The sequence below is a fragment of the Podarcis pityusensis genome, assembly GCF_964106645.2.
Source record: "Podarcis pityusensis genome assembly, chromosome: 1".
NCBI classification, from domain to species: Eukaryota; Metazoa; Chordata; class Lepidosauria; order Squamata; family Lacertidae; genus Podarcis; species Podarcis pityusensis.
Window position 1 is genome coordinate 81503580 of NC_138028.1, and position 25489 is coordinate 81529068.

The 25489-nt window shown below is 46.2% G+C and overlaps 2 protein-coding genes across 2 annotated transcripts in view; both read right to left on the reverse strand.

Moving 5' to 3' along the window:
- Positions 1 to 25375, reverse strand: SAXO4 (stabilizer of axonemal microtubules 4). The gene is made up of 14 exons (XM_081022153.1): positions 25227 to 25375; positions 21434 to 21583; positions 13568 to 13685; positions 12710 to 12863; positions 10736 to 10864; positions 8346 to 8409; positions 4390 to 4478; positions 3218 to 3277; positions 2969 to 3049; positions 2224 to 2340; positions 2019 to 2113; positions 1163 to 1327; positions 954 to 1041; positions 1 to 151 (listed from the first exon to the last, which is right to left on the reverse strand). Exons 1-13 carry the CDS (start codon positions 25300 to 25302, stop codon positions 954 to 956), a joined length of 1386 nt encoding a protein of 461 aa, XP_080878279.1. The 5' UTR covers positions 25303 to 25375; the 3' UTR covers positions 1 to 151.
- SDHAF2 (succinate dehydrogenase complex assembly factor 2) overlaps positions 1 to 25489 on the reverse strand; it is a 63510-nt gene that overhangs the window by 26344 nt on the left and 11677 nt on the right. The window lies entirely within an intron of this gene.

The following is a 25489-nucleotide window of genomic DNA, read 5'->3' on the forward strand; positions in this document are numbered from 1 at the left end:
TATATTGTCTGAATTTATTTAAAACTATACAACCTTTAACAGTAAAATATGAATGATGTGACAGTGCTATCACTGTTGCTCCTTTCTTAGCATGTGGGATATTGTTCTGAGGCCCAAAGATGTCAGTGTGGGGTCCAGTTTGGAACAGAGGCTGTAAAGAGGCAGAAAGACTAAAATCAATCACTAGTCTAAGCTTTAATGTTAGACTAACGTGTGTGTGTGTACACGGCATAGAGGTTTTAGATACAATCAAGCAATATACCAGTTTTGTTGAATAAATAGCCTTAACAGGTTAATGTTGAAAGGCAGAGAGAATGGAAGTGAAAAATGTCCGCATTTGTCTTCCCCAGCAAAAATAACCCATGGCAAATTTCCAGGACATTTCTGTGTATGGAAAAGTGCAGTTGGTTCTATGAAATTTTACTTTTCAGAGGAGAAAAAAAGCGCTGGAGTTGTCTGTATGTATTCCTGGAATTCATCCATAAAACCGTAGGTGTTTCCAGTCTGTCACTATTTTCAGGTGGGATCCAATCATATACCAGAAAATTCAGATTGCATGCATATAGTTGATTGGGAGGTCTTGCACAAGAAACCTGCTTCCCCAAAAGATCAGACATTTTACAATAAGAAAAGTGATGAGGGAAAATGTTCTGGAAACTGGGATAACAGTTGCTTGGATGCAATGTCATCTAACCTCTCCATGAACACCAGAGTGAAAGCTCATTAAATAACTAATGTTTACTAATCTCCCTGCAAACAAATCAGAATGAGTGCCCAATAAAAAGGCCGTCTGGTTTGATTAAACCTGAGAAGCTCTAGACTCCAGTTTCCAAACAGTGGCCAAATTAAAACAGCATAACACACAATATTGCCCTTTTGACTCTGCAGGTACCTCTCAGGTGCTTGATACTGCCAGCCTACTGTCCAATGATGCAATGGGTTATGTCACTTACTTAGTTGGGCACAGTCGTCTGATGGAGAGCAGCAAAGCGGCGGTCATGGGGAGAATCACGATAGAATGGATCAACTGTTGTAATTGTCCTGAAATGTAGGAGGAGAAAGAATTACAAAAGAAAGGTCAGTTGGGGAAAACGGGATTGAAAGAGGAATCATACAGTAAAGGAAGGTCAGAGAAGAAGAGCTACAACAAATCCAAGATTACCTGCCAACATGAGGATGGATTGTCCTCAAGGTCTCTGTGGCATTGGGGTCAGTGCCTAAGTCAGTGGCATGGTTGTTAGTAGCAAAACCACCAGGCTGCTGTGGCTGGATCCCTCCTCGTGTCCAGCCTTCCCTATCCACTCCCTTTGGAATGTTTTCATAAAACCTGATTGAGCGAAAGGATGAATTATTCCACGTGTAGTCGAACTCACCTGCTGCCTCCGTTCTCCCTCAAACAAAATCAGGTGTGTGTATATATCCTGCAAACAATGCACTTCTACAAGTATGTGTTTCAGTACACGCCATCCACACAAACAGGCCCAACAGCTGCACAAACCTTTGCTGTTCCAGTACTCCCACAATGCACTCTCTAAAGCCACTGCATGAAAAATACCTGAAGGATAAAGGACCTGCAAGGCTTTTATGCAGATAGGACAGGGGTCAGCAAACTTACCATGCCTCGGGCCAGTGTCTCCAGCGCTGATCACGCGGCAAGCGAGGGAGCGCGTGCACACATGCTATTTCCAGCGCACTTCCAGGTTGGAGGAGCACCGGAAATAGCTTGTGTGCATGTGCATGGGCCTCCTCCAACCTGGATGTGCTCTGGAAATAACGCGCATGCGCACAAGTTATTTCTGGTGCTCCAACCCGGAAGTGGGCAGCCACGCAGCACAGCGCCGGTAAGAGTGGGCAGCAGGGGTCACCGCGGGCCGGATAAACGGGTCCCTCAGGCCTTATCCGGCCCGCGGGCCTTAGTTTGGGGACCCCTGAGATAGGAAAATGGTACCTTAACAACAAGACATAGCCTGGGAATGTTACTTCTCCCAACACAGGTGGCCAACCAGTGTCAAACTTACTTGGAGTTATAGCTAGTCAGGAATCTGTTGGGCAGATCTGGATCATGTGCAGGTGTCACATATTTAAGGTTATTGAGGCTGAATCCTGATGGTTCCTGCATAGAGAGGTCCATGAAAAGAGTAAGGGTCTAGTACCATAGGAGCAGAGCAAAGTGCCCAACAGATTATGAAGACGTAAGGCCTTAAGACTGTAGTTCAGGCATACCTTGTGACCCACTTGTTCCCGACCTAGAAGATTGTTCTGTGTCTGAGGTTGATGCTGAAGCCCTTGGAACTGAGAGTGGCTCAGGGGACCTGGTGCCTCTACATCTGGTGGAACCGTCTGTGGAGATTGAAGGTCATGAGTGAAGGAACAATTGTGGGCAGTGGAGGCTGGTCCTTTAAGGCCCCACCAACCTTGCCTGCCTCCTCACAATCAGTCCATGGGGAGGCAATGACTGTCAGCTTCTTCCTCCTTTGTCTCAGCTTGCCTGTCATTGGCTCTTGACTACCGCCTACTGTTGGCCTCCTGGCTTTCCTCCCCACCAATCCCAACATGCCCCAGCCACCACAGGTTGTAGGAGTTACTGAAGAAAGGGAGGCAACAAGGAAGACTGGGATCAAAATGAGGAAGGTTCTGTGAGTAAGATAGCCCACGGATGGTAGTAAGAGGAACAAGCAAAGACTCAGGAGAGGCTTCTGTTTGCGGACTCTGGCAGTGGAAGACAAATCCCAGAGAAAGCAAGAAAAGGGCCTAAAGAACAAAGGCAGGTAGAAAAATAGGTCACGGCAGGCAAAGATACATGAAAATGTAGATAAAAGGAAATGAGAGGTGCTGGCAGGGAAAGAGTGGCAGAGACTTCTAGAGAGAGCAGTGAAGGGAGATTGTGTAAGTAGGGAAAGCAGTTGGCAGAGGGAATGTACTAAAGGAAGCAGGACAGGTATTCTGGTGATAAGGGAGTGTCACTTACTGGGGTACGGCCAAGATTCTGCCGACTGAATCCAGATCCCCTCTCAGAACCCTTTGACAGGACTGGTAGGAACTCATCACCCTGTCGGGAGGGGGACATACTAACGGTGAGTACATCACATGCAAACAGCCAACAAAAGAAAATACAGGAAGGGGAAAATGGCACTTTTGCCTGCTGGCAAAGCACATCCCTTCAACTGTTTTTACAGGTCTCCACCACTAACAACCCTATTACAAATGGTCTCCTTACATGTGGAAAGGAAGATGGCAGATAATCTGTCTTGGTAATGCTGACTCCTGGAGCGCTGCTCTGCAAAGCAGAAGAAAAGTACTGAGACTCAGAGAGAGGAAAGTAGACAAAAGGAAGCACCGGTTCCATTACAGCTTCTACTTGGGAGCAGGCAAGCCTGTCTTAGGAGCAACTAGTTCAGCCTTCCAAGATACTGTGCTGGTTGGGACTGGCAGGAGTTTTTATCCAAAGCACCTGGAAGGCACCAGGTTGGGAAGGGTTGAACTAGTGGTATTTTGTCCTTAATTGCATGGAATCATATTCCTGCTATAGTGAAACTGCAAGGACCTATGGGCTGCACTTGAACATTCGTGGCTAAATGTACAGAGAAACTAGATTTGCTTTTGCCTTTAACCTCTCTTAAAAGCAAAGTACCCACAGACCAAAACTCAGGTACAGGAAAAGTGGAACCTGTAACAAAATATTGCAGGGTAGAATGCTCTTGTTCTGGGTTCTTACTAGCCAATAATCCCCTTCTCCAGGACACTTCGTTCCATTCCTCCCACCCTCAACAGCAAGCATTCAATGCCCACTGAGCACGCTCAGTCTTCTTGGTGCTTTTACGTTTCTGGAAAACCTGGAAGTTCTTACAAGCCTGCTAGTACCTCTTTTGGGTATGTGCTTGGTGCCTTTTTGGCTACATAAGAACAGGCACTATCACATCATATGAATATATGAAGAGCCCTGCTGGATCAGGTCAACAGCCCATCTAGTAGGACATTCACGTTCTCACAGTGGCCAGCCAGCTGCCTGTGGGGAGCTCACAAGAAGGACATGAGTGCAATAGCACTCTTCCCACCAGTGATTTCTAGCAACAGCCATTCAGAGGCATACTGCCCCCAACAGTGGAGGTAGAACAAAGCCATTGTGGTTAGTAGCCACTTATAGCCCCATCCTCTGTGAATTTGCCTAGCCTTTTAAAGCCATCCACGTTTGTGCCCATCGCTACTTCTCGTGGGGGCAAATTCCTTAGTAAATGAGGAGCTCAAGGGTCAGGAGAGATCGATCCACTGTTCAAACTAACAAGCAACTTGACTAGAGTAGGAGCACCATATTCCACTGGGCTCTGCAGGTTAATGCTTAATGTGACCCACGGCGAGAACAGCAGCATATACAGAGTTTACTGGAGAAACCTGAGATTTGTCCATAATGGGGTTTGCCAGGCAGCCTTCAGTAAAACCAGTCTCTTCTTTGGCTCCAATTGTCTTCTTCTGCAGGAAATCTGTATTGGGGGAGAAGAGAGATGAAGTGATAACATGAGGAAAAGGAGCACACTGAAGAAAGAAGGCAGAAGACTTCTGTAAATAGCAGTGGCGACATAACAGTACAAAAATTAGACAGCAAGCTGTTGGCTGAGGAAGGCAGAGGGCATGGGTAAGATAAGTGGTGAAAAGGTGAGAGCTGTATTTTACCCGATATTTAGCTCGAAGCATAAAAAGGTGTGTCAAACTAATAATTCCACACTCTGACCTGCAGAAACATATTTAGTAATTCCATCTCTCCAGAGAAGAACTCACATCTCCTTTCCCTGCATTATATTGCACTTTCTGACTGTGCTACCAGCCAGACTGCTGCACCACATACATTCCCGCTCCTGTTCTTGTAGCGTCTGTTTTTCCTTGCCCATGTGGCCACAACTATTCCTTTCCCATGCATACAGCTTATGCATCACATCCATGCAATAAAATTTGTTGCATAAAAGGTGAGGGGAATCCCTGATACTGGAAGCAAGTGGAGGGCGGGTGTCGGTCATTCACAGGTTCTACATGCCAATACTGTAATCACTGGGCTAATGGAGGTGACTAAGTGTTGTTTGTGACTGAAGGGGCAATTTCCCTTTGTGTAATTTTGTGTTTTACCCATGTCAAAAGGGCTGTGTGCTGGTGCTGGCTGTGATAGAAGATCTGATCCTATCTGAGGGAGCCCTACAGAATGTGCCTGAAGATGTGGCCGTGAATTACTTCCAGCCCACTACGCAGAGAGCCTTGCACATTATGTGTGGCAAAGCGGGTAGACTGGGTTCAGTGATGTTCCTGCTGTCACTGTATGTTGACTGCAGTTTTCTAAAGTCCCAAGCATTAGAAAGAAATGCTAATGTAGCAATTTTGGCAGTCACTCCCCCCAGCAACACTGTTGATGGACTACGCTGAAATGGCAAAGATGACGGTGAAGATCAGACACCAAGATGATGAAATAATTAGGGGGAGAATTATAGAATACCTTAAAGACAACTGTAGATACTTTAAAAAGTCAGCAGGATTGTTATGACACTTATAATGTAATATGATTTAAGGTAAAAAAGGAGATAAAATGGATTAGAAAAATGTAATTAGATGCAAAAAAGGGAGGGAATCGGAAAGCGGGGGGGAGTCCGAGGGATCTAAGTAATCCCAGAAGCATAGAAATTGAAAATGATGTGAATGTATAAGAATATTGTTTAAAAGATGAAAATAAAATATTAAAAGAACAAACACTGTAGGATGGGAAAGGTAGGATCAATTATTATTATTATCATTATTATTACCAGGGCTTTTTTCAGCCGGAACTCACAGGAACTGAGTTCCAGCACCTCTCAGGTGGACACCGTTGCCATTCTAAGAGAACAAGGGAGGTGGTTCATGGTGAAAAATAGCACTGATTATTACCCACCAATCACTACAACATTTGCCAATGACACGCCCACACTACCCATGCATGAAAGGCAAGCTGCATGTAGACTGATGCCTTTCATGCATGGGTACTGTGGGAACATCAGTGGTGAATTTCATAGTGATTGGTGGGCAGTTGCAGCATTGGTGTGGGAGTGGAAGCCCTGCTGAATCAACCCAAAGGCCCATCTAGTCCAGCATCTGTTTCTCACAGCAGCCAACCTCTGGAAAGCTCACAAACAGGACAGGAGGGAAAGAGCTTCCTCCTGCTGTTCCCTACTGGCTGGCATCCAGAGACACACTTCCTTTGCTCCTGGAGGTAATATATAGCCTTCATGAATATAGTAACCACTGAGAGCCTTATCATCTGTTGAGAGTTTTATCCTCCGTAGTTTATAATGACTCAATATATAATCTCACAATACTCAGAAGAAAGTCCTTTTGAATTCAGTGGGGCTTACACCTGGGTTAGTGGGGTTACAATTTCAGCTGTACACTTTTCTCTAAAATGCACATACCTATATTATGAAGTAATCTAATGTAGCAAGTGATGATGACCACTATAGAAAATACAGTGGTGCCTCGCAAGACAAAATTAATCCGTTCCGCGAGTCTCTTCGTCTTGCGGTTTTTTCGTCTTGCGAAGCACGGCTATTAGCGGCTTAGCGGCTATTAACGGCTTAGCGGCTTTAAGAAAAAGGAAACAAACTCGCAAGAACTCGCAAGACGTTTCGTCTTGCGAAGCGAGCCCATAGGGAAATTCGTCTTGCGGAACGACTCAAAAAACGCAAAACCCTTTCGTCTAGCGAGTTTTTCATCTTGCGAGGCATTCATCTTGCGGGGCACCACTGTATGGTGATGCCTATATTTTGTCCAATATCAGAGGCAGTATGGTGCTGAATACCACTTACTGGGGATCACAAATGGGAGAGGGCTACTCATGATAGTTCAGCCCGTTGGACAGGTTTGTGGGTTCAAGCCCCATGTTGGGCAAAAGATTCCTGCATTGCAGGGGTTGGACTACATGATCCTCAGGGTCCCTTCCAACTCTGCAGTTCTGTGATTCTATGTTCTGGCTGTGAGCTTCCCATTGGCATCTAGTAGGCTGTGCTAGAATGGAAAGGGCTTTGGTCAGATTCAGCACAGCTGTTGCAAAAATGAAAATCTGCAACAGACTAGAAAGAAGGCCTCTGAACTGCAAAATTCCAAAGCAAAATTCTGAAGTGTACAGAAACATTCTTTCAGAGAGCTGCATCAATTTTTCACTGCCACCTTCAATGTGAATTTATTTTCAGACATGAGAGTGATTTGTGCATTTATATCTTGCACATGAAATGTGACAAGCTGTCCCAAGAATTCCAAGTTAGACTTCCATTATAAAATCTCTAACCTCCACCCCCCAAGTTGCAGAAGATGACTTAAATGTCAGCGTCCCCACAGGAACATTTTTAGGGGGGGAAAGGCAAAAAACAAAAACCCCAATTTACATTTTAATCTAAAAATTTCTGAAGACTGTGGGTGGCAATATTGATATGTGCAGCCGTTTTAAAAAAAAGAATTCAGCTGGGAGTTATTTGTGATTTGGATCTAGTCCAGACTACTGCTTTTACTTCCTAAATATGGATTTAAAAGAATTTTAAATTCAAAGAACACGGAGGTGAGAATGACATATTGCAGCATTACATAAATACAGAATAAGAAAACTGGACAAGCATATATCTCAGGATGCTATCTTTGTGAAAGTGGTACTATATTATATATGGTCTATTTTTAATAGTAAAGTAACAATTTAATGCAGATCTAAGAACACTTAATTTTCTAGTAGATGGTGACCAGCTTCTTTGAATCAAACTGAATCTGTTTCTCGTGTTCCCTTTTTGTTTAAAGACTGCCTATCTCCTGAAAACCATACTGTGCCTGGATACAAAATGAAACATCTAGACTGAGCAAACACAAGTGGCTTCTTAACAGAACCATGGACTTCAAGTATCCTTAGAGCAAGGATGGAGAACCTGTGGCCCTCCAGTTGTCAGACTCCAGCTCCCATCAGTCCCAGACAGAATAGCCAAAAGTCAGACTGATGTGAATTGTAGTCTGATGGCATCTGGAGGGCCCCATGACTTTGTTTACTTAGATGAGACATGTGTGCTTAGTCTTGGGCATACCTCACCAGTCATTACATCCCTGAAAAATGTCACATAAGAAACACAAGAAGCATTTATCACTTTGATGTGATGTCTAGCTGCCTAAATACCCCCTTCTAAACCAATGGTGGGGAACCTTTGGCCCTCCAAATGTTGTTGAATGACAACTCCCATCATCCCTGACCACAGTATTGGCAGGTTGATTGTTATGAATAAGCAGACAGCTCCCTTTCTTATGAGTGGAGTATCAATATTGTGCACGAGGATGAAGCTCTGTCAGCTATGAAGAACAATTACCTGGTTGTCCTGGAATGTTGAAGCGGTACTTTGAGTTGTACTCTGTGGACATGTAGTGAGGTCCCTGCAAATATGAAAACAGCAGTGGAGAGTAAGACCAAATGCTCCAGATGGAGTCTCCTACTTGCCCTGCCAGTAGGGTTTCCAATGCACTGTTCCACATCTACTTCTCTGTTTAAGGGCAGACCAATTATTCCTAGGGTTACAGTTCTCAGCTTTCCGAAGTTATATTGCTCTCTCCCATGACTTTATCATTTATTGTTTACTATTCCTTACGCCTGGAACTCCCACCTCTCTCACTTCCTGCAAACCCTTCCTCAAAGCCCATGTTTTCTGGGAAGCACAACCCCCTGCTCCCCATACACTAAACTGTAACTAAGACTAAGCAGGCACAATTGGAATAATCTCATATTCTTCCCGTGTTTTCCTGTAGCGCCATTTCCCTCCACGTGGTCTATTCTGCCCCCATATGTCAATTTCTACATTTTAAGCAGTGATGTAGGGAAACTGGGGGTACAAAACTTACAGCCTCTTTCAGCCAATGAAGTACCAGGGTAATGGACACAATCCTTCTTGCTCTGATTCAAGCTTTACTACCATTTGTGACAGATTAGCATTGGAGAAGTCAGAGGATAAGGAAAATAATCAAGGAGAGACTTTTCTTTGGTGGGGTTCCTATGCTGCCCTAGCAGTTTGAATAGCAAATGGTGTGGGTGGGTGTGGTGTTTGTGTGTGTGTGTGTGTTTTGCATTTCTAATGAAAAGCTAAAGATTGCATTTACAAGTTGAACAGGGCTAGTGCCCCACCTATCCTGCCACTGTCACTAGTGTAGCGGTGATGGCAGCGACAGCAGCAGCGACAAGATCTTGTGCAATCTCACAAAAGTCAATTTCATGCAGTCTGCAATATCTTGCAAGAGCGCCACAAGATCTCATCAGAACCCACCACCATCTCTGATGCTTTGTGGGCACCACTGCACAACCTAAGTAAGAGAGGCTTTGACAGGGGAGGTTTCAGTGACAGGGTGGCACCTTCCTGTTTCCCTTCAGGCAGCAAAACACCCCTAAATTCAACCTATGCATCCAGCATAAGAATTGCTGAGTTCAATGGAGCTTACTCCAGGTAACTGTCTGTCGGATTGAAGTCATGCTATATGGCTGATCAGGGATGTGAACCCAGGTTTCACCAGCCAAATTCTAACATGTTAACCAATATGCCAGGTATCTTCAACCTTTTGAGTACCCAGGACCCCCTTTTAATCCAAACTTGCATCTGGGGATCCATTTCTTAAATCTCTAACATATCTTTGCATGGTAGTAGTGCTCCTGTTATGACCCACTTTTGATCAGGCCGTGCCCCATGAATGGGTCCCGACCTACCAGGTAAAGGACCAGTGTGCTATACCATCCCTTGTCAATTCACTATTCTAGGACTGCATTTTATTCTGTCACACTTTTCCCCCTCTCCCATACATACCACCTTAGGATGACATCACGCTTGTTCATAGCTCAATGATTGAAATGTTGAGTGATGACTTGTAAGTGTGAAACAACCTTCACAGATCAAAGAATGCAGACTGGAGCTTTCCTATTAGCTCACATCACCACAGACAATACTTTTCTATGGAGGCAATTCACACCTTCTGGTGCAAGTCATCAAGCAAGGAGACAGGCATATGTGAATCAAGCTTTAGATCAGGAGTGAAAATGAGGACTATGAGGATAAAATCGGATCACTTTCTATATGGAAAGGTACTTGGTTTTGCAGTAACCCAGGAAAGTCAAGCTTTTCCTGCCAATACTTTCACTGTATGCTAAAATATTGGTTTTTAACAGGTTTGCTGTGAGCAGCAGTGCAAACACAATTTTAAAAATATTTCCCCCCATTGCGGATTATGAAGACACAAGTAGGGAAAGTCATGCATAAAATGGAAACTCCCCTTTTATTTTACTGCATCTGGTGGTGGATATAAGAGCCAAACCTAGGACCCTGGATTCCACACTGGCCAACCAGATGCCTATGAGAAGCCCAACACCAGGACCTGAGTGCAACAGCACTCTCTGTATTTGTGATTCCCAGCAAATGGTATTGAAAGGCATACTGTCTCTGATAATCGAGGTAGTACATAGCCATCAGGACTGGTAGCAGCCATTGACAACCTTATCCTCCATGGCTTTTTCTAATCTCCTTTTGAGGCTGTCCAATTTGGCAGTCGTCACTACATCTTATACAGTAGGAGCAAGTTCAATAGCTTACGCACTGTGTGAAGAAGCCAGACGTTCTGGCCCTGAGTTCTAATGAAAACTCCCCTTTATACCTCTTCTGTGATCAGGTACTGCCTAAGCTAAAGTCAAATGAGGAAGGGCCCATTGAACTAGCAGCTGACTCACATGTCTGGCATGTTCCACATCGACAGAACCTCTTCCATACAACTTGTGCAGGTCAGGGGTATGTTTAGGCTCCAACCCTGTTATAGCTTGGGCTCCCTGGTCTGCTGTGTCAAAATGGACTTTCTTGACCTGCAAAATGAAGCCCAGCTTGCAATTTGGAAAGTTAAGTATGAATACCACAAATACCAGAACTGAAGTGATACTGTTCAGGGCTATTGTTGAGAAGGGAGGAGAAAGAACAGTCAAAAGAGAGCAGGAAAATACATATATAACATCTTGTATCTGTCCCCTTCTCAGAAGTGGTAGGGAGTCATCGTCATGGCTGAGCCCTTGATCACAGCTCTAATTAAAACATTAGGAAGCCAGTGAGGTCAATCAGTGAAGCTACAAGGCTTCATGCTCCCATATCTCATTCATTTCTTCTTTTTCCTATACATTCCAAACAAAATAATGAGAATTTCAGCTTATGTGTTTCCAACAGAATAAAGGTTTTAATCTTTCCTGTGGCAGTGAATGCTTTGAAAAACATGGTCTGAAAGCCCACAATATATAAGGCAAATCAAAAGAGAGACACTTTGCTTTGAGTATTCACACAACTGTAAAGCAATTCTGAAATTATAGAGGAACAGGGTTTGGCAGATACTAGGGCTCAGTCCTACTGTGCACTTCCCAAGTCTCAATGCCTCACATAGCTAAACTGTTCTCAACACAGTGTCTGGGTTTAAAAGGAAGCAATCCTTGTTCAAATGCCTCTTTTCTACCACAACATGTTCCACTTGGTATATAATCCAGGTCACAATCATATTGGCATGCACACACATACACCAGCAGCAGCTCTCCTTAGCTCCATCCTGCTCCTAATTAGAACAATTCATTAATGAGTCCCAGTCCTTTAGGTGCAGAACATTATTTTACTGATATGTCTAGTAAAAGCATATCCTGGTAGGTAAACAGTATATAGGCTTCTGAAAACCCCACTAATCTGTCTCAACAAAACCCTAGGCTATTGAGCTTCACCCATGATTACTAGTCTGTGTAGCAAGCCTCATATGTGACTCAGGAATGTCCACTCTGACTCTCAAAGGCTATGAATGGATCACTAATATTACTGTACGTTATGCACTCCTGCCCCATAACCATCCATATTCCAAACTTTAACTTACTTACATGGTGGCTTTATCTATAAATGTATCACATTACAGCACAACTTTATGGGCATTTACTCAGAAGCAAGTTCTACTGTGTTTAATGGGGCTAGTAAGCATATTTAAACTGAACATAATGTGACTTAATTCTGAACACCAGCATTTATGGGATTGCACTGCACCTACTAACTTCTTTCTGGCTCCTTGTACCACCAAAATGTGACTTCTCTTCACATCTTGTATTTCTGAAGCTCTGTTTGTTTTGGATCCTCATATACACTTGCCAGATCACATCAGTTTATACATCCTGGCTTTTGTGTTTTGCCCTGCATCACAGTAGATTCTCTTAGACCTCGTGGATATATAGAGAGAAGCCTGGGAATGGAATGACTCCTAAATGCTCAGAATTTAGTCTTGCAAAACATCCTCCTTCCACACATGCACTGCCACAGTTTTGTGTTGATACATCGGATTGAAATTCACAACGCAGGTGATTCATGTATGCATTATCAGTTATGGTAACTATCAGGCACATGGCCCCTTTAAGAAAAAAAGCTATGACCCAGAAAAAAGCTATGATGCAGGCTCTTGGAGAGGTGACTCAGAAGGATGGAGAAGCTGCTCAAATCAAGGCCTTGCCACTTGCTAGATGGATGTCGGACTTTGAGCTGCCTCATTGCTGAAGTTCCAAGCTCCAGCCTTCCTGAACTGAAGAAACAGCCCAAGCCATTATTAATGGCACTAGGTGATAGTTTTGGCGCATTACAAGCATGTTCAATAGCACAACAATCCACCGCGCAGAGGCAAATCCTAGGTTTGGTATACTTACCTCTTTAGTGGTGGAGAAAGAAAGAGGTTTTTCTCGAACATACCCACTCCCTGGCTGGTACACACTCCAGGGAAGAGGATATTTCCCATCTGGGAGCTCAAGAGGCTGGAAGTGCTTGGTTGTTGTCGATTCATAATTGTCCTGAAGGAGCTTCCTGGTTTCGGAGAAAAGAATAAGCATGAGAGACATAATAATAAAAATAAAAATAAAAATAAAAATTATAAATTATTTATACCCCACCCATCTGGCTGGGTTTCCCCAGCCACTCTGGGCGGCTTCCAACAGAATATTAAAATACAATAGTCTATTAAACATTAAAAGCTTCCCTAGATACACAGCATCTGAACTTAAGAGACACAGTGGATTTTAATCAGGTCATGCTTAGGCATGTTAGAATTGTACTCTAAAGACAGCCATGCTTTCTATTTCCTAAAGTGATGCGTTAGTCTAGGCAACCCAAAAGATCACACTGTCTTTGGCCCTTCCAGTCATCTACACTGCATTCATTATGGATACGACGGTGAAGTGCCAAATGCATTTGCCTTGCCATAGACTTTGTTATTGTGCTTTGAGGGAGTACAAGTAAAGCAAATGCAAGCATGTCACTGACTCAGAGGTGACATGAGCATTATGAGGATGTGATTATGTTTCACAGCTTTCCCCAATCTGGTACCCCCAAAATGCTCTGGGCTACAGCTCCCACCTGCCAGAACCAGCACAGCCAATCATCAAGGGTGGTAAGAGCTGGAGCCCAAACGTCTGGAGGGCAGCGGGTTGGGTGGTATGCAAACCACAAGACAGTTTCCCTGTTCTGATCCATCCCAGTTAATTTCCACAAAGTATACAACCAATACCTACCCCACAGTTGGATTATCTATTTTGTCTAGGCTTGGCTTGTAGTGGACAACGGGACGGTAATTGGTTTTATATCCTGCTCCAGAGTGGATGCTAGTCCGAGGACGAAACCCTGCTTGACCTGGCAAAGGAAAGGGAGACAATGGCAGATTTGTATTGCCTATTTATATCTTCACTTACTTACTGCATTTATAAAGCACTGTTTTCCCACTGCACACTCAATACAGTTTACAATATAAAGTAATAACTAATTGTCGATTCAGGTAGGTAGCCGTGTTGGTCTGACGCAGTCGGGGAAAAATAAATTGTCCAGTAGCACCTTATAGACCAACTAAGTTTGTTCTGGTATAAGCTTTCGTGTGCATGCACCAGAACAAACTTAGTTGGTCTATAAGGTGCTACTGGACAATTTTTTTAAAACAATTTTTTTTATCTAATTGTCATGACACAGAAGGAAAGAGATGGGGAAGGAAAAGGAAAACCAAGCGAATTTGAGTATACTAACTCTTGCATGATTGGAGCGAGGTGTTACATAATGTTCAGGTAGGATGATCACTACAGCAGAGGAGTGGAGGAGCTACATGGCAGTTGACACCAACCGAATCAAGAGAGATGCCATGGGGCAGCTGCAAATAGTGGCTGTTCCAGGAGGACAGGAGCCAAATGGTAGTTTGTCTCAGCTAGGCTGATAAAGGGGTCCTCACCTTTCCCCCTAATGCACCAGGTATGATGGCTCCAGATGGAAGCTACTCTGGTAGGGAAAAAGGCAAATAGAAATTGGTGCCAGCCAAGCTGACAGAGGAGGCCTCACTGCCATTTCTCTCTCTGCAAAAGCCACTGCAAGAATCAATTCTGAAGGATGGAAGCTTCATGCAGGTTAGAAGGTGGGAAGGGGTGGGGCTTCTCCAAGAACATTCTTGTAATCTTTGGTGCTTTGGCCTATGATAATACCTAAGCTTCAAGCTGGGGCTGGGGAACTGGTGGCTCTCCAGACATTGTTGGACTACAACTCCCATGATCCCTGGATATTGGCCATGCAAACTAGAGCTGATAGCCCAACAACATCTGGAGGGCACAGGTACCTCAGCCCTGGCTGTGGTAAGGGGTTCTGACATGAAATGTGTCTAACTCGAGGCATCCCTGTTACATGTGTGCCCAGCACATGCATATCTACAGTGTGGTCAAATTGGGGCATGATGCTGATGTAGTAGGAAGCAGCAGCAATAGTGGAACATGGATGGGCCTGACTCAAGTGATGCTTGTTGTTTAAACAGGGACATGTTTCACTGTTTCCAACTGAGTTAAAGTAGGAGATTACAGCACTGCAGACACTGCCTATAACAGAAGGTAAGCAGCTTGGCAACCAGGCAGGGACAAAGCACTTTGAGATAAAGAACACAACCTCTGCATAGATATGCCTGGGAGAAAAGTTATATCTAAGGTGAATTTCACTCCAAACAATTCTTTTTTTTTTTACAAAAGTGGAATACAGTCTTAATTTTATTTTCACTCTAAATTTAGACTCTAGATGGATACAGCATCACTCGGATCCTGTGTCCAATGGCTTTGGCAGGTAGGTTGGAGCGGAACTTTGCCCGCACCATGCCACTGCTTCCATGGGCATGGGTCACCTTTCCCCAGATCACTCTGGTCCTGTTGGGTTTGCCGCCGGGAGTCACGGTGTTGTTTTTTGCTTTGTACACATAGGCACATTTCTTGCCCAAATAGAATTCTGCCTCATTACGGGAATAAACTCCCTCGATACATGGGAAGTAGCAGCATAAGCAAACTGCCTAGAAAACTCCATTGAGCTCAGTGGCTCCCTGAGCAAACATGTTTAGAACAGAGTTGTTTGTTCTGGGTACATTCAGATGCAACCCTCTAAAGGGCTTCTTGCTTCCACACAACCTTCCAATGCTTGCATCAAACTTTTCATCCAAACATGGTTTGTGCTTGCTTGAAAAACCAGGATCAGACAAGCCTTGGGTTTCAGTTCAGCGCACATTGTAGTTTGCTACTTAATTTCTTTTTTTTGAAATCATTTTTATTTGACTTTACGAATGCAAATTAATTACAATGCCAAATACATATCCATTGTTATGTAGTGTAGTTTCACCCTGGGCCAACAGGGGGATACTGTATATAGTTTTCACTCAGGTCTGTAGATAGTTTTCACTCAGGTCCGCGGCAGTTATTTTAGGCGGGAACTCTGGGCTGTTGTGGTTACAATGTTGACAGCCGGCTGCCTATAAATACAGGCCGGCTGAGCTGTTCGCAGTTAGTTCTATTCCAGCTTACCATAATAAAGAGCTACTTGAAGAAATCGCTGTGCCGGCTGCTATGTCAACCCACCACCTAACACTGGCGACGAAGGTGGGATAGATGGACATCAGAGCACAGCCAGATGCGGCCAGCCTCTGAACTGAGCTGAATCACAGAGCGAAATCACTGAGCGAAATCACTGGGCAGAACCAATTCAGAGCTGACTGTTCTGGCTAGAGCACTGTGTTCCATCCATCGCCCTTCACGCCGGCATCGGAATCATGGCTTCACTTGTGCCTCTACCGCCGTTTGCGCCAGCCTCTGAATCATGGGACTCCTACCTCGCTCGGTTCGACTGCTACCTCCAAGCCAACGAGCTGACAGAAGTATCACAGGAGCGGAAGCGGGGCCTATTCCTCAGCCTCTGTGGGCCTGAGGTGTTTGAGACGGCCCGAGCGTTGGTTGCGCCTGAAGCAGTCCAGGCAACACCATGGGACACGATCCAAGAGAAGCTCCGCAACCACTACGCACCAAAGCCGTCCAAGATTGCTGCCCGCCATGCGTTCTACCACCGGAACCAGGCAGAGGGGGAGTCAATCAACAACTACACCACCGCCCTGCGACAGGCTGCAATGCACTGTGAGTTCCGAGACTTAGACGATGCCCTGATGGATCGAATCGTCTGCGGGGTCCGGGACATCCATCTGCAACGGCGCCTCCTAGCCAAGCCAGACCTCACGCTACAGAAAGCCATTGAGGAGGCTGTGGCCTCAGAAGCTGCTGAACGCTCCGCCCAGGAGATCCGCAAGTCCAGCAGCCCGCGTCTTGCTAGGGAGCCAGTTCCGGTGCATCATGAAAAGGCCAGCAGTGAGGAGGCATCCTCCAGTGAAGACGATGACGTGCACCAGACAAAGCGGGAGCGCAGGAAGTTCCAACAGAAGTCCAAGGGCCAACCGGAATGTGCTGGCTGCGGAGGCAACCATTCCCGTGCCAAGTGTCGATTCAGAGACGCCATCTGTAGGAAGTGTTCCAGAAGGGGCCACATCGCTAAGGTCTGCCGATCGGCTCCGTCTGACACCCCCCCTTCATCGATTCGCAAGTCCAAGTCTTCACTCCAGTCTGCCAAGGAAAGTTGTTTCGCTCTCACCAACTGCCGCTGCCCGTCTGGAACCACGATTGGCCAAACCGACTCGCCTACGCGACGCAAGCTGAACGTCACGGTGCTCATTGAAGGAGCTCCATGTGACATGGAGATCGACACCGGGTCTGCCCTGTCCATCGTGTCATGGAGCACCATCAAAAGACTGGTACCCAGAGTGTCCAAAAGGCAACTCGACTCTCACCGCGTACACCTGAGAGACTACCAGGGAAACGACATTCCCGTGGTAGGCGTTGGCCGGTTCCGGATCGCCTTCAAGGATTTTTCGGGCCTGCTCCGGTTGGTGGTGGTCGAAGGTCAGCGGCCAAGCCTCCTAGGGCTAGACTGGTTTGATGCCCTTGGCCTGGAAGTCACCGGCATCAACTGCATCTCTAACGCAGAGACTGAGGGTCTGGTCAAAGACTTTGCCGAGGTTTTTGACGGCACCTTGGGCCAATATACAGGTACGCCCATCTCCTTTAGCCTTGATCCACAAGTCGCCCCCATCAAGCTAAAGCCACGCCGGGTTCCCTTTGCTCTCAAGGCTAAGGTGGATGAACAACTGGACAAACTGATCGCCCAAGGAGTTTTGGAGCCGGTTGACCACGCAAAGTGGGAAACCCCCATCGTCACGCCTGTCAAGCCAGATGGGTCGGTGAGAATCTGCGCTGACTACAAGTGCACGATCAACAAGGCACTTCAGCAGCACGCTTATCCGGTTCCTGTTGTCCAACACCTGCTGCATTCCCTGAGTGAGGGTAAGGTCTTCGCTAAGCTGGACCTTGCCCAAGCCTATCAACAACTGCCAGTCGATGATGCCACTGCTGAACCCCAGACGATCGTCACCCACCGGGGGGCTTTCCGTTGCCGCCGGTTGCAGTTCGGGGTGAGTGTGGCTCCTGGCATCTTCCAAAGCCTTATGGAGCGTCTCCTGCAAGGGCTTCCGGGCGTGGTACCATATTTTGATGACGTCTTGGTGTCTGCAGACTCACACCAGCAGCTGTTCGAGCGCCTCCGTGCCGTGCTGACCAGGTTCCAGGAGGCCGGGCTCAAGGTAAAGAGGGAGAAGTGCCAGATCGCCGTTCCACAGGTAGAGTTCCTGGGCTATCTTATCGATGCCTCCGGTCTTCATCCAACCACATCCAAGATCCGCGCTATCCAGCAGGCCCCCACCCCAAAGAACAAAACGGAGTTGCAGGCATTCCTGGGGCTGCTGAACTTTTATAACATGTTCCTGCCCCACAAAGCCACAGTGGCTGAGCCTCTTCACCGACTCCTTAGCACTAAGACGCCTTGGGCCTGGGGTCATCGGGAGACGGCGGCCTTCAACGCGGTCAAGGCTCTCCTTTCTTCAGACAGTGTGCTGGTACAGTACAGTGAATCCAGGCCGCTGGTCCTTGCCTGCGACGCCTCACCTTTTGGCATCGGTGCTGTCCTTAGTCACCGTTTTTCAGATGGAAGAGAAGCACCGCTCGCCTACTTTTCCAGGACACTATCTCCGACGGAACGGAATTACAGCCAGCTCGACAAGGAGGCATTGGCACTTGTGGCTGGAGTGAAGAGGTTCCATGAATACCTCTATGGCAGGACTTTTGACCTCATCACTGACCACAAGCCACTCCTGGGCCTCCTCGCCGGTGATCGTCCAACTCCACCGGTCCTCTCACCACGCATGCTGCGATGGACTGTTTTCCTGGCTGCCTACCACTACCGGCTCATCCATCGCCCGGGGAAATCGATGGGCCATGCCGACGCCCTCAGCCGTTGCCCTCTTCCAGCATTTGTGGAAGACCCGGCTCCAGCTTCATCGCTCCTTCTGATTGAGGATCTTCCGGCAGCGCCTGTATCGGCTGCCACTGTGGCCTCCGCATCTGCCCAGGATCGCACCATCAGCCGGGTGCTCAACTGGGTGTGGAGGGGGTGGCCACAAGGGCCTTTTGCATCGGAGTTCCAGCCCTTCGCAACCAGACAACATGAACTCTCAGCTCATCGTGGCTGCCTGCTGTGGGGAGACCGCGTCGTGATTCCCCAGGGACTCCGTCAGCGCGTCCTGGAGGCTCTGCACGTTGGCCACCCGGGAATTGTCAAAATGAAGGCGTTGGCTCGGTGTTACGTCTGGTGGCCTAATATGGACGATGCCATCACTGCCTGGGTGTCCGCCTGTCAAGCGTGCCAGGAGTCGAGGCCTGCACCACCGGCAGCTAAGGGACACACCTGGGAGACGCCAAAGACACCCTGGTCGAGGGTGCACATCGATCTGGCTGGCCCCTTTCACGGCCGGACCTTTATGGTAGTGGTGGACGCCTATTCCAAATGGCTGGAGGTCGCCCTGATGCCCTCCACCACTACCGAAGCTGTCATCCGGGTGCTGCGAGGCCTGTTTGCAACGCATGGGTGTCCTGATGTCCTTGTCTCTGACAACGGACCGCAGTTCACGTCAGGCACGTTTGAGCGGTATCTTTTGGGACTGGGCATCCGCCATGCCCTAACGGCACCTTTTCATCCATCCAGCAACGGGCAAGCGGAAAGAATGGTGCGCTCGACAAAAGAGGCACTGGCGCGCCTGGACCGGGGAGACTGGCATGAGCGGGTCGCCGAATACTTGTTCGTGCAACACATCACCCCTCATGCGGCCACAGGGAGGAGTCCTGCTGAACTGCTTATGGGCCGCCGCCTCAGGTCACCGCTCGACCGGCTACACCCAGACTTTGCCGTGGCTGAACCCCCAGGCTGTGCCAACGCACCACGGTCATTTGTCCCAGGAAACCAGGTCTTTGCCCGGAACTATGTGGGGGACATCCCTTGGGTGCCCGCCACAGTAGTGGGAGTCACTGGACCTCGCTCGTACCAGGTGGCACTCGAAGACGGACGCTTGTGGCGACGGCACATAGACCAGCTTAGGCGCAGGGTTGGGGACTTGGACACTACCGAGGTGCCCCCAACTGCGCTTGCGGCTCCAGAAGAGACACGTACAGATGGCGAGGCCCCACCTACACCTCCCTCACAAACTGCCAGCGTGGAGCCGAACCAAGCCGTTTCAGAACAGACTCAGACCACTCCACTTGCGGAGGCTCCACCCACAGCAGCGGATCCAGGGGAGTTGGTTCCAACGCCACCTAGGGTCGCACCACAGCCTCAGTGAGAACTGTGTGGCCCTCCGGACTTGGCTACCAGTCCCCGGCGGTCTGGCAGAGTTTCCAAGCGCCCAACTTATTTAAAGGACTATGTTGTTGGACAGGTATCACTGTTGGTCTAAGTATGGGAAATGTAACCGATATGCTTTTGTGCTTAATTGAACCATTACGCGTAGTGCTGTATATAAGGAAACCATTACGATTGTAACTAACGCCTTATCTCGGTGGGGAGGGGTGTTATGTAGTGTAGTTTCACCCTGGGCCAACAGGGGGATACTGTATATAGTTTTCACTCAGGTCTGTAGATAGTTTTCACTCAGGTCCGCGGCAGTTATTTTAGGCGGGAACTCTGGGCTGTTGTGGTTACAATGTTGACAGCCGGCTGCCTATAAATACAGGCCGGCTGAGCTGTTCGCAGTTAGTTCTATTCCAGCTTACCATAATAAAGAGCTACTTGAAGAAATCGCTGTGCCGGCTGCTATGTCAACCCACCACCTAACATTCATAAAGAGATATTTCTCTGAATCTCGCAACTTCCCCCCATCCCCTCCATGGGTCCTAATGTCAAAAATCCCAACTGCATATTATTTCATAGTCTTATGTTTTATATCTATCCATATTGTCCAAAATATTTGTTACATTACAAGTGGGGTTAAAACCCTGCCAATGTTTTCATCTGCTTACAGTGGTCTCCTAAATAAATTATAAACTTTTCACATTCTTTCTTGGATTTCTTGTCTTCTTGGTCTCTGAGTTTCCCGGTCAGTTTTGCCATTTCAGCGGAGTCTCACAGCTTAGTTTGCCAGTCCTCTCTGGTAGGAACTCTTTCTTCTTTCCATCTCTGGGCTAGTAGCATCCATGCTGCTGTTGTCGCATACATGAAAAGTCTTTTCTGTTCCTTTGGAATGTCGGTACCTCATAAAAAGGCTTCTGGTTTTTTAACAAAAGTTTTCAATTTATTTTGCATGGGTTCCCAACAATCAAGGATCAAATGTTACTAAATGTTGCACATGATGGGAGCTTGAATCTCATCATTTTATTGTTATTCATGTTTTTATACTGTATTTTATGCTGCTTTTATAATTATTTTAAAGTGTTTTAAATTTGTTGTTAGCCGCCCTGAGCCCGGTTTTGAACCAGGAAGGGTGGGGTATAAATAAATTATTATTATTATTATTATTATTATTATTATTATTATTGCAACAACAAGCCAGGGATTGGGATTATGCCTGAACAGCCTACTATCCTTTTGGGTAGTTAACACTTTCCTTGTTTGATATGACCAAACTAGCCACAGATAAGATAAATCCCTTCCCTTATCGAAGACGTCCTTACCATAAGCTGTGCCATAGCTGGTACAGTAGAATTTCATGGGGTCCATACACCCACCAGAGCTAGTTTTTACATAGGGAGAAACAATCCCCAGGGGGAGACGACCCATCTTCTCTGAAGATACAGAGGTGGATTTACTGATGAAAGGTTTCCCTGGAGGAATAGAAATGGAAGATGATTGACCACTAATCATTCTGGATAGCAGGAATGCTGCTCAGCCTCTGGACAAAGAAATCAGTCTGACTTGAAGCAACTGTTCATCTGCATTGTGTGCATGTCTCCTTAGAAACAGTGAGGTAACACACACAGCATTGTGATGTCACAGACTCAGGATTTTTAAAGAGGGCTAATGATACAAACCAGGCCATTCTTGGTCTTAATACATCAGGGTCAGGTCTTAAACGCTCCTTATTGGTCGCAGGTGCAGTGTGGCTCAAGTGAAGCAATAGAACCAACTCCTTCCACAAAAATGGAGATACAGTACCAGAATATACCATTTTACCTGAAGATTGTAAAAGTATTCAACCTTGCTATTCTGTTCCAATTGGCAAGTAAGACACCCTCAGGGAAATCCCTGTTGAAATGGAGGGGAACCACACAAGAGTAGGGTGGCACTTTTCCTTTTCATAGAGGCTTCTAGAGAAAAGCTTCCAGAAGGATTTGAAACACTGAAGATCAGGTAAAATGTTCAGGGATCTCCCGGTACTGGGTGGGTGGGTGTGAGTGTCCTTCCTTCTATGAATCAGGAACCAGTTTGTATGATAGTCCCCACCCCATGCTGTAGCACATGGATTCTGCACACTCCACACGAAGCACTACCTAATCTGTACCCCTCCCACAATTTCTGCCTGTGCTTTTTCTAGAACTCTTCTATTGCATCTTTCTTGCTGTTCTTCTGCTGTCAATATATGAGTGCTTGTGGTGATTGTAGCAGTGCACTATTATTAACATGTTTTCAATCTAACCACCTCATATTTACAATAACCTCTGAGTGGGAAATTGTTATGCTCCATATTCGTTTCCAAACCTCCATTTTGTGTCCATTGGTGAGCAGCTGTGAGGAACCACTTTTTCTTATTTTTCCTTCATAAATTCAACTGCTTTGTTGTGAAGTACCACAGAGAACTTTCCATTTTAATTTTCTCCACCCTCCCAACACACCTGAAGTGCTATACATGTCTTGACAAAATAAATGGCACCTGTTAATAGGTCAGTTGAGAGGCCACCTTACTCATATACACAGCAGATTATTGTGTTCTGCAGGTGTCTCCCTCAAGTTCCAAAGATCTTAGAATCCCAGTTAACAGTAGCTCAGAGGAAGGCTTTCAGTGTTGCGGCTCCTGTTCTGTAGAATAGCATTTCTGTCAAGATATGGCAGAGGCCATTTTTTGCACATTCCAGAAACAATTGAAAATATATTTGTTTTGTTGGGGAAATTTCTCACAGACAATTTAACCAAGCTTTCCCAGCCAGCTGAAGAGGCCTCTCTCTGCCTTAGATTTAAAAGCAATATGAATGAATACCTATCTCTAGGGTTTTTTTGCATTGCTAGTTTTAAAAGCAATTTTTAGCTGTTTTTATTATATCCTGTATTGCAAGGGGTTGGACTCGAAGACCCTTGGGGTTCCTTCCAACTCTATGGAAATCCAAAACACATTTACAGTACATTATTTCCCCCAAGGAATCCTGGGAACTGTAGTTCTTTATGGATGAATTGCAGCTCCGTGAAATGGAAACTACGATTCCCAGGATTCTTTAAGGGAAGCCATGTGTGTGGCATGTGCTTTAAATACATGGTGTGCATCTACCCTAAATCATTTTGACACACACACGTAGGTGACTCGTGTGCCTCCTGGCATGCGGCAAAGCATGGCTGCCACTTGGGCGGGGGAGGGAGGCTCCAACCATCTTCTGCCTCTGGCAGCCATGACCAGCAGCTCCACTACTTGGCCAGTCCTGCAGCATCTCACCCACATGGTGAGGCTCTCCTCTTTGGAGCAAGGCAGGGAGAAGGTGGAGACAACAACAACAAAATGTTGCAGATGACTCCTCCTGCTTTGAGGTATAGCATACACACAGTTTTATTGTGCTTTTGCATGGGTCATACATTTTGTGTATTGTCTTGATGGGGGGGATGTGACAGAAAATTACTTATTGCCATTCACTGCCCCTTTTGTCAGGAACAATGACACTAAGATTTTTACCTCCTTAATAAGTTACGTGTCTAGGACACATGCCTTTTTACCATAAGAACTGCATAATTATTAACAGTGGTTACAGACTATTCTGCCCATCTGTCTAGTCTGGCTGCTGGCTCCCATGTTCCCTCCTGGCCATGGGAAGCCAGGAAACAGGACAGGTGTTCAATAGACCCCTCCTGCCACCATTCCCCAGCCACTCGTATTCAGAACCATCCTACCTCTGATCCTGAAGACAGGATGTAGCCATCATGACTAGATGCCAATGACAGCCTTATGCTCCATGAATTTATTTAATTCCCTTTTAAAATACATTAAATTGAGCAGCTATCACTTTCTCTTTTGGTAGTGAATTCCATAGTTTAACCATACGCAGTATGAAAAATACTCCACTTTCAGAATTACGAGTCCCGAAATGCTAGGACCATTCCCTGTAAAGCTTGTATTGGCTGCCCCTTTCCCCAGCCTTTTCCCGCTCTTCTGTATCCTTTTTTGGGCAAGGCAACCAGAACTGCACACTGTATTTTAAAGTGTGGACACACCACATATTTATATGAAGATGTTTCCTTTCGTAACAATGCAAACACTGAATTATATTTTCACGCAGCTGTCTCAACATTTGCACTGAGCATTTCCTGGTTGGTCGCCATCAGCTCAGACTCCATCAGCATATAGGATCTTTTTGCCCCAATGTGCATCACTTTACACATAGGTGGTCATTGTTCAAGCACATTGTTCAAGTTGGACTAGGAACTCGGAGACCAGGCTTGAAAACCCAGCTCAGCTATTAAGCTGACTGGAAGTCACAGCCTCAGAGTCTAACCTACCACACAGGGTTGCTGGGGATAAAATGGGGAGGAATTGATCCATGTACACTATCCTGAGCTCCTTAAGTGGAAATATGGGATATAAATGGAATAAATAAATAAACTGCATTTGCCATTTTAATGCCTATTCAGCCAGTTCCACTGGGAATCCCATTTTGTTTCTATTGACCTGAATAATTTGATGGTCTCAGAAAATATCCATCATTGTAGGAAACATTGCTGTACACACCAGACATGTGCATACACATATCTGGGAACCCAGCAAGAGAAATAAAGTGCATACATATGTCCTTACATAGGGTTGTGCACAGAGTGTAGGGGAAAGACGTAAATCAGGTATTAAACCACATGACCACATCTAAACAGATTCTCCAAAAACAGCAATTAGCCATTGCCCCTTATCTTGCAGTTTTTCTAAAAATTAATATTTCCAATCTTCCGAGCACAGAAAAGGGGGTGGGGGAAGGACTATTTAACTTAGGTACAGAAGCATAGTTCAGGGTCAGACCACGTTTTGTGTCCAAAAGATCTAAAGTTCAGTCTCTGGTAGCTCCAACCAAAAAGGTCTTAAGCTTGCAGAGTTGGGGAAATCCTTGGCTAGTCACTTCCAGTCAAAGCACTGAGCCAGTGCAGTGCAAGGGAGACCAAAGGACACTGCAGAGAAGTTTGTGAGACACCATGTTTCTTCCTCACGCAAAGCTAAATCCACCATGGACAGCAGCCTGCAGCCACCAACCCCATTTCGCCTCGCGAGGATGACATTGTCCTTACCTGTCCCAACCAACGAGGCACTGCTTGCTGGCTGATGGTAGCAAGCAGAACTAGATGTCCAAAAGGAATGAACCATTCATTTATTTAAGGAACTGAAGTTGGGAACTTGACGGACGAATGCAGAAAGCTGAAGTCTAGCAGCATGTAACCTAGCAACCAGCACCTAGCAACTAGCTCGACAACATTGCTCTCCTTCCAATGGCCTTATAGTTCAGAGGGTATTGGGAGCGACTGCAGGGGTCCTGGGCACACATGCCCAATAC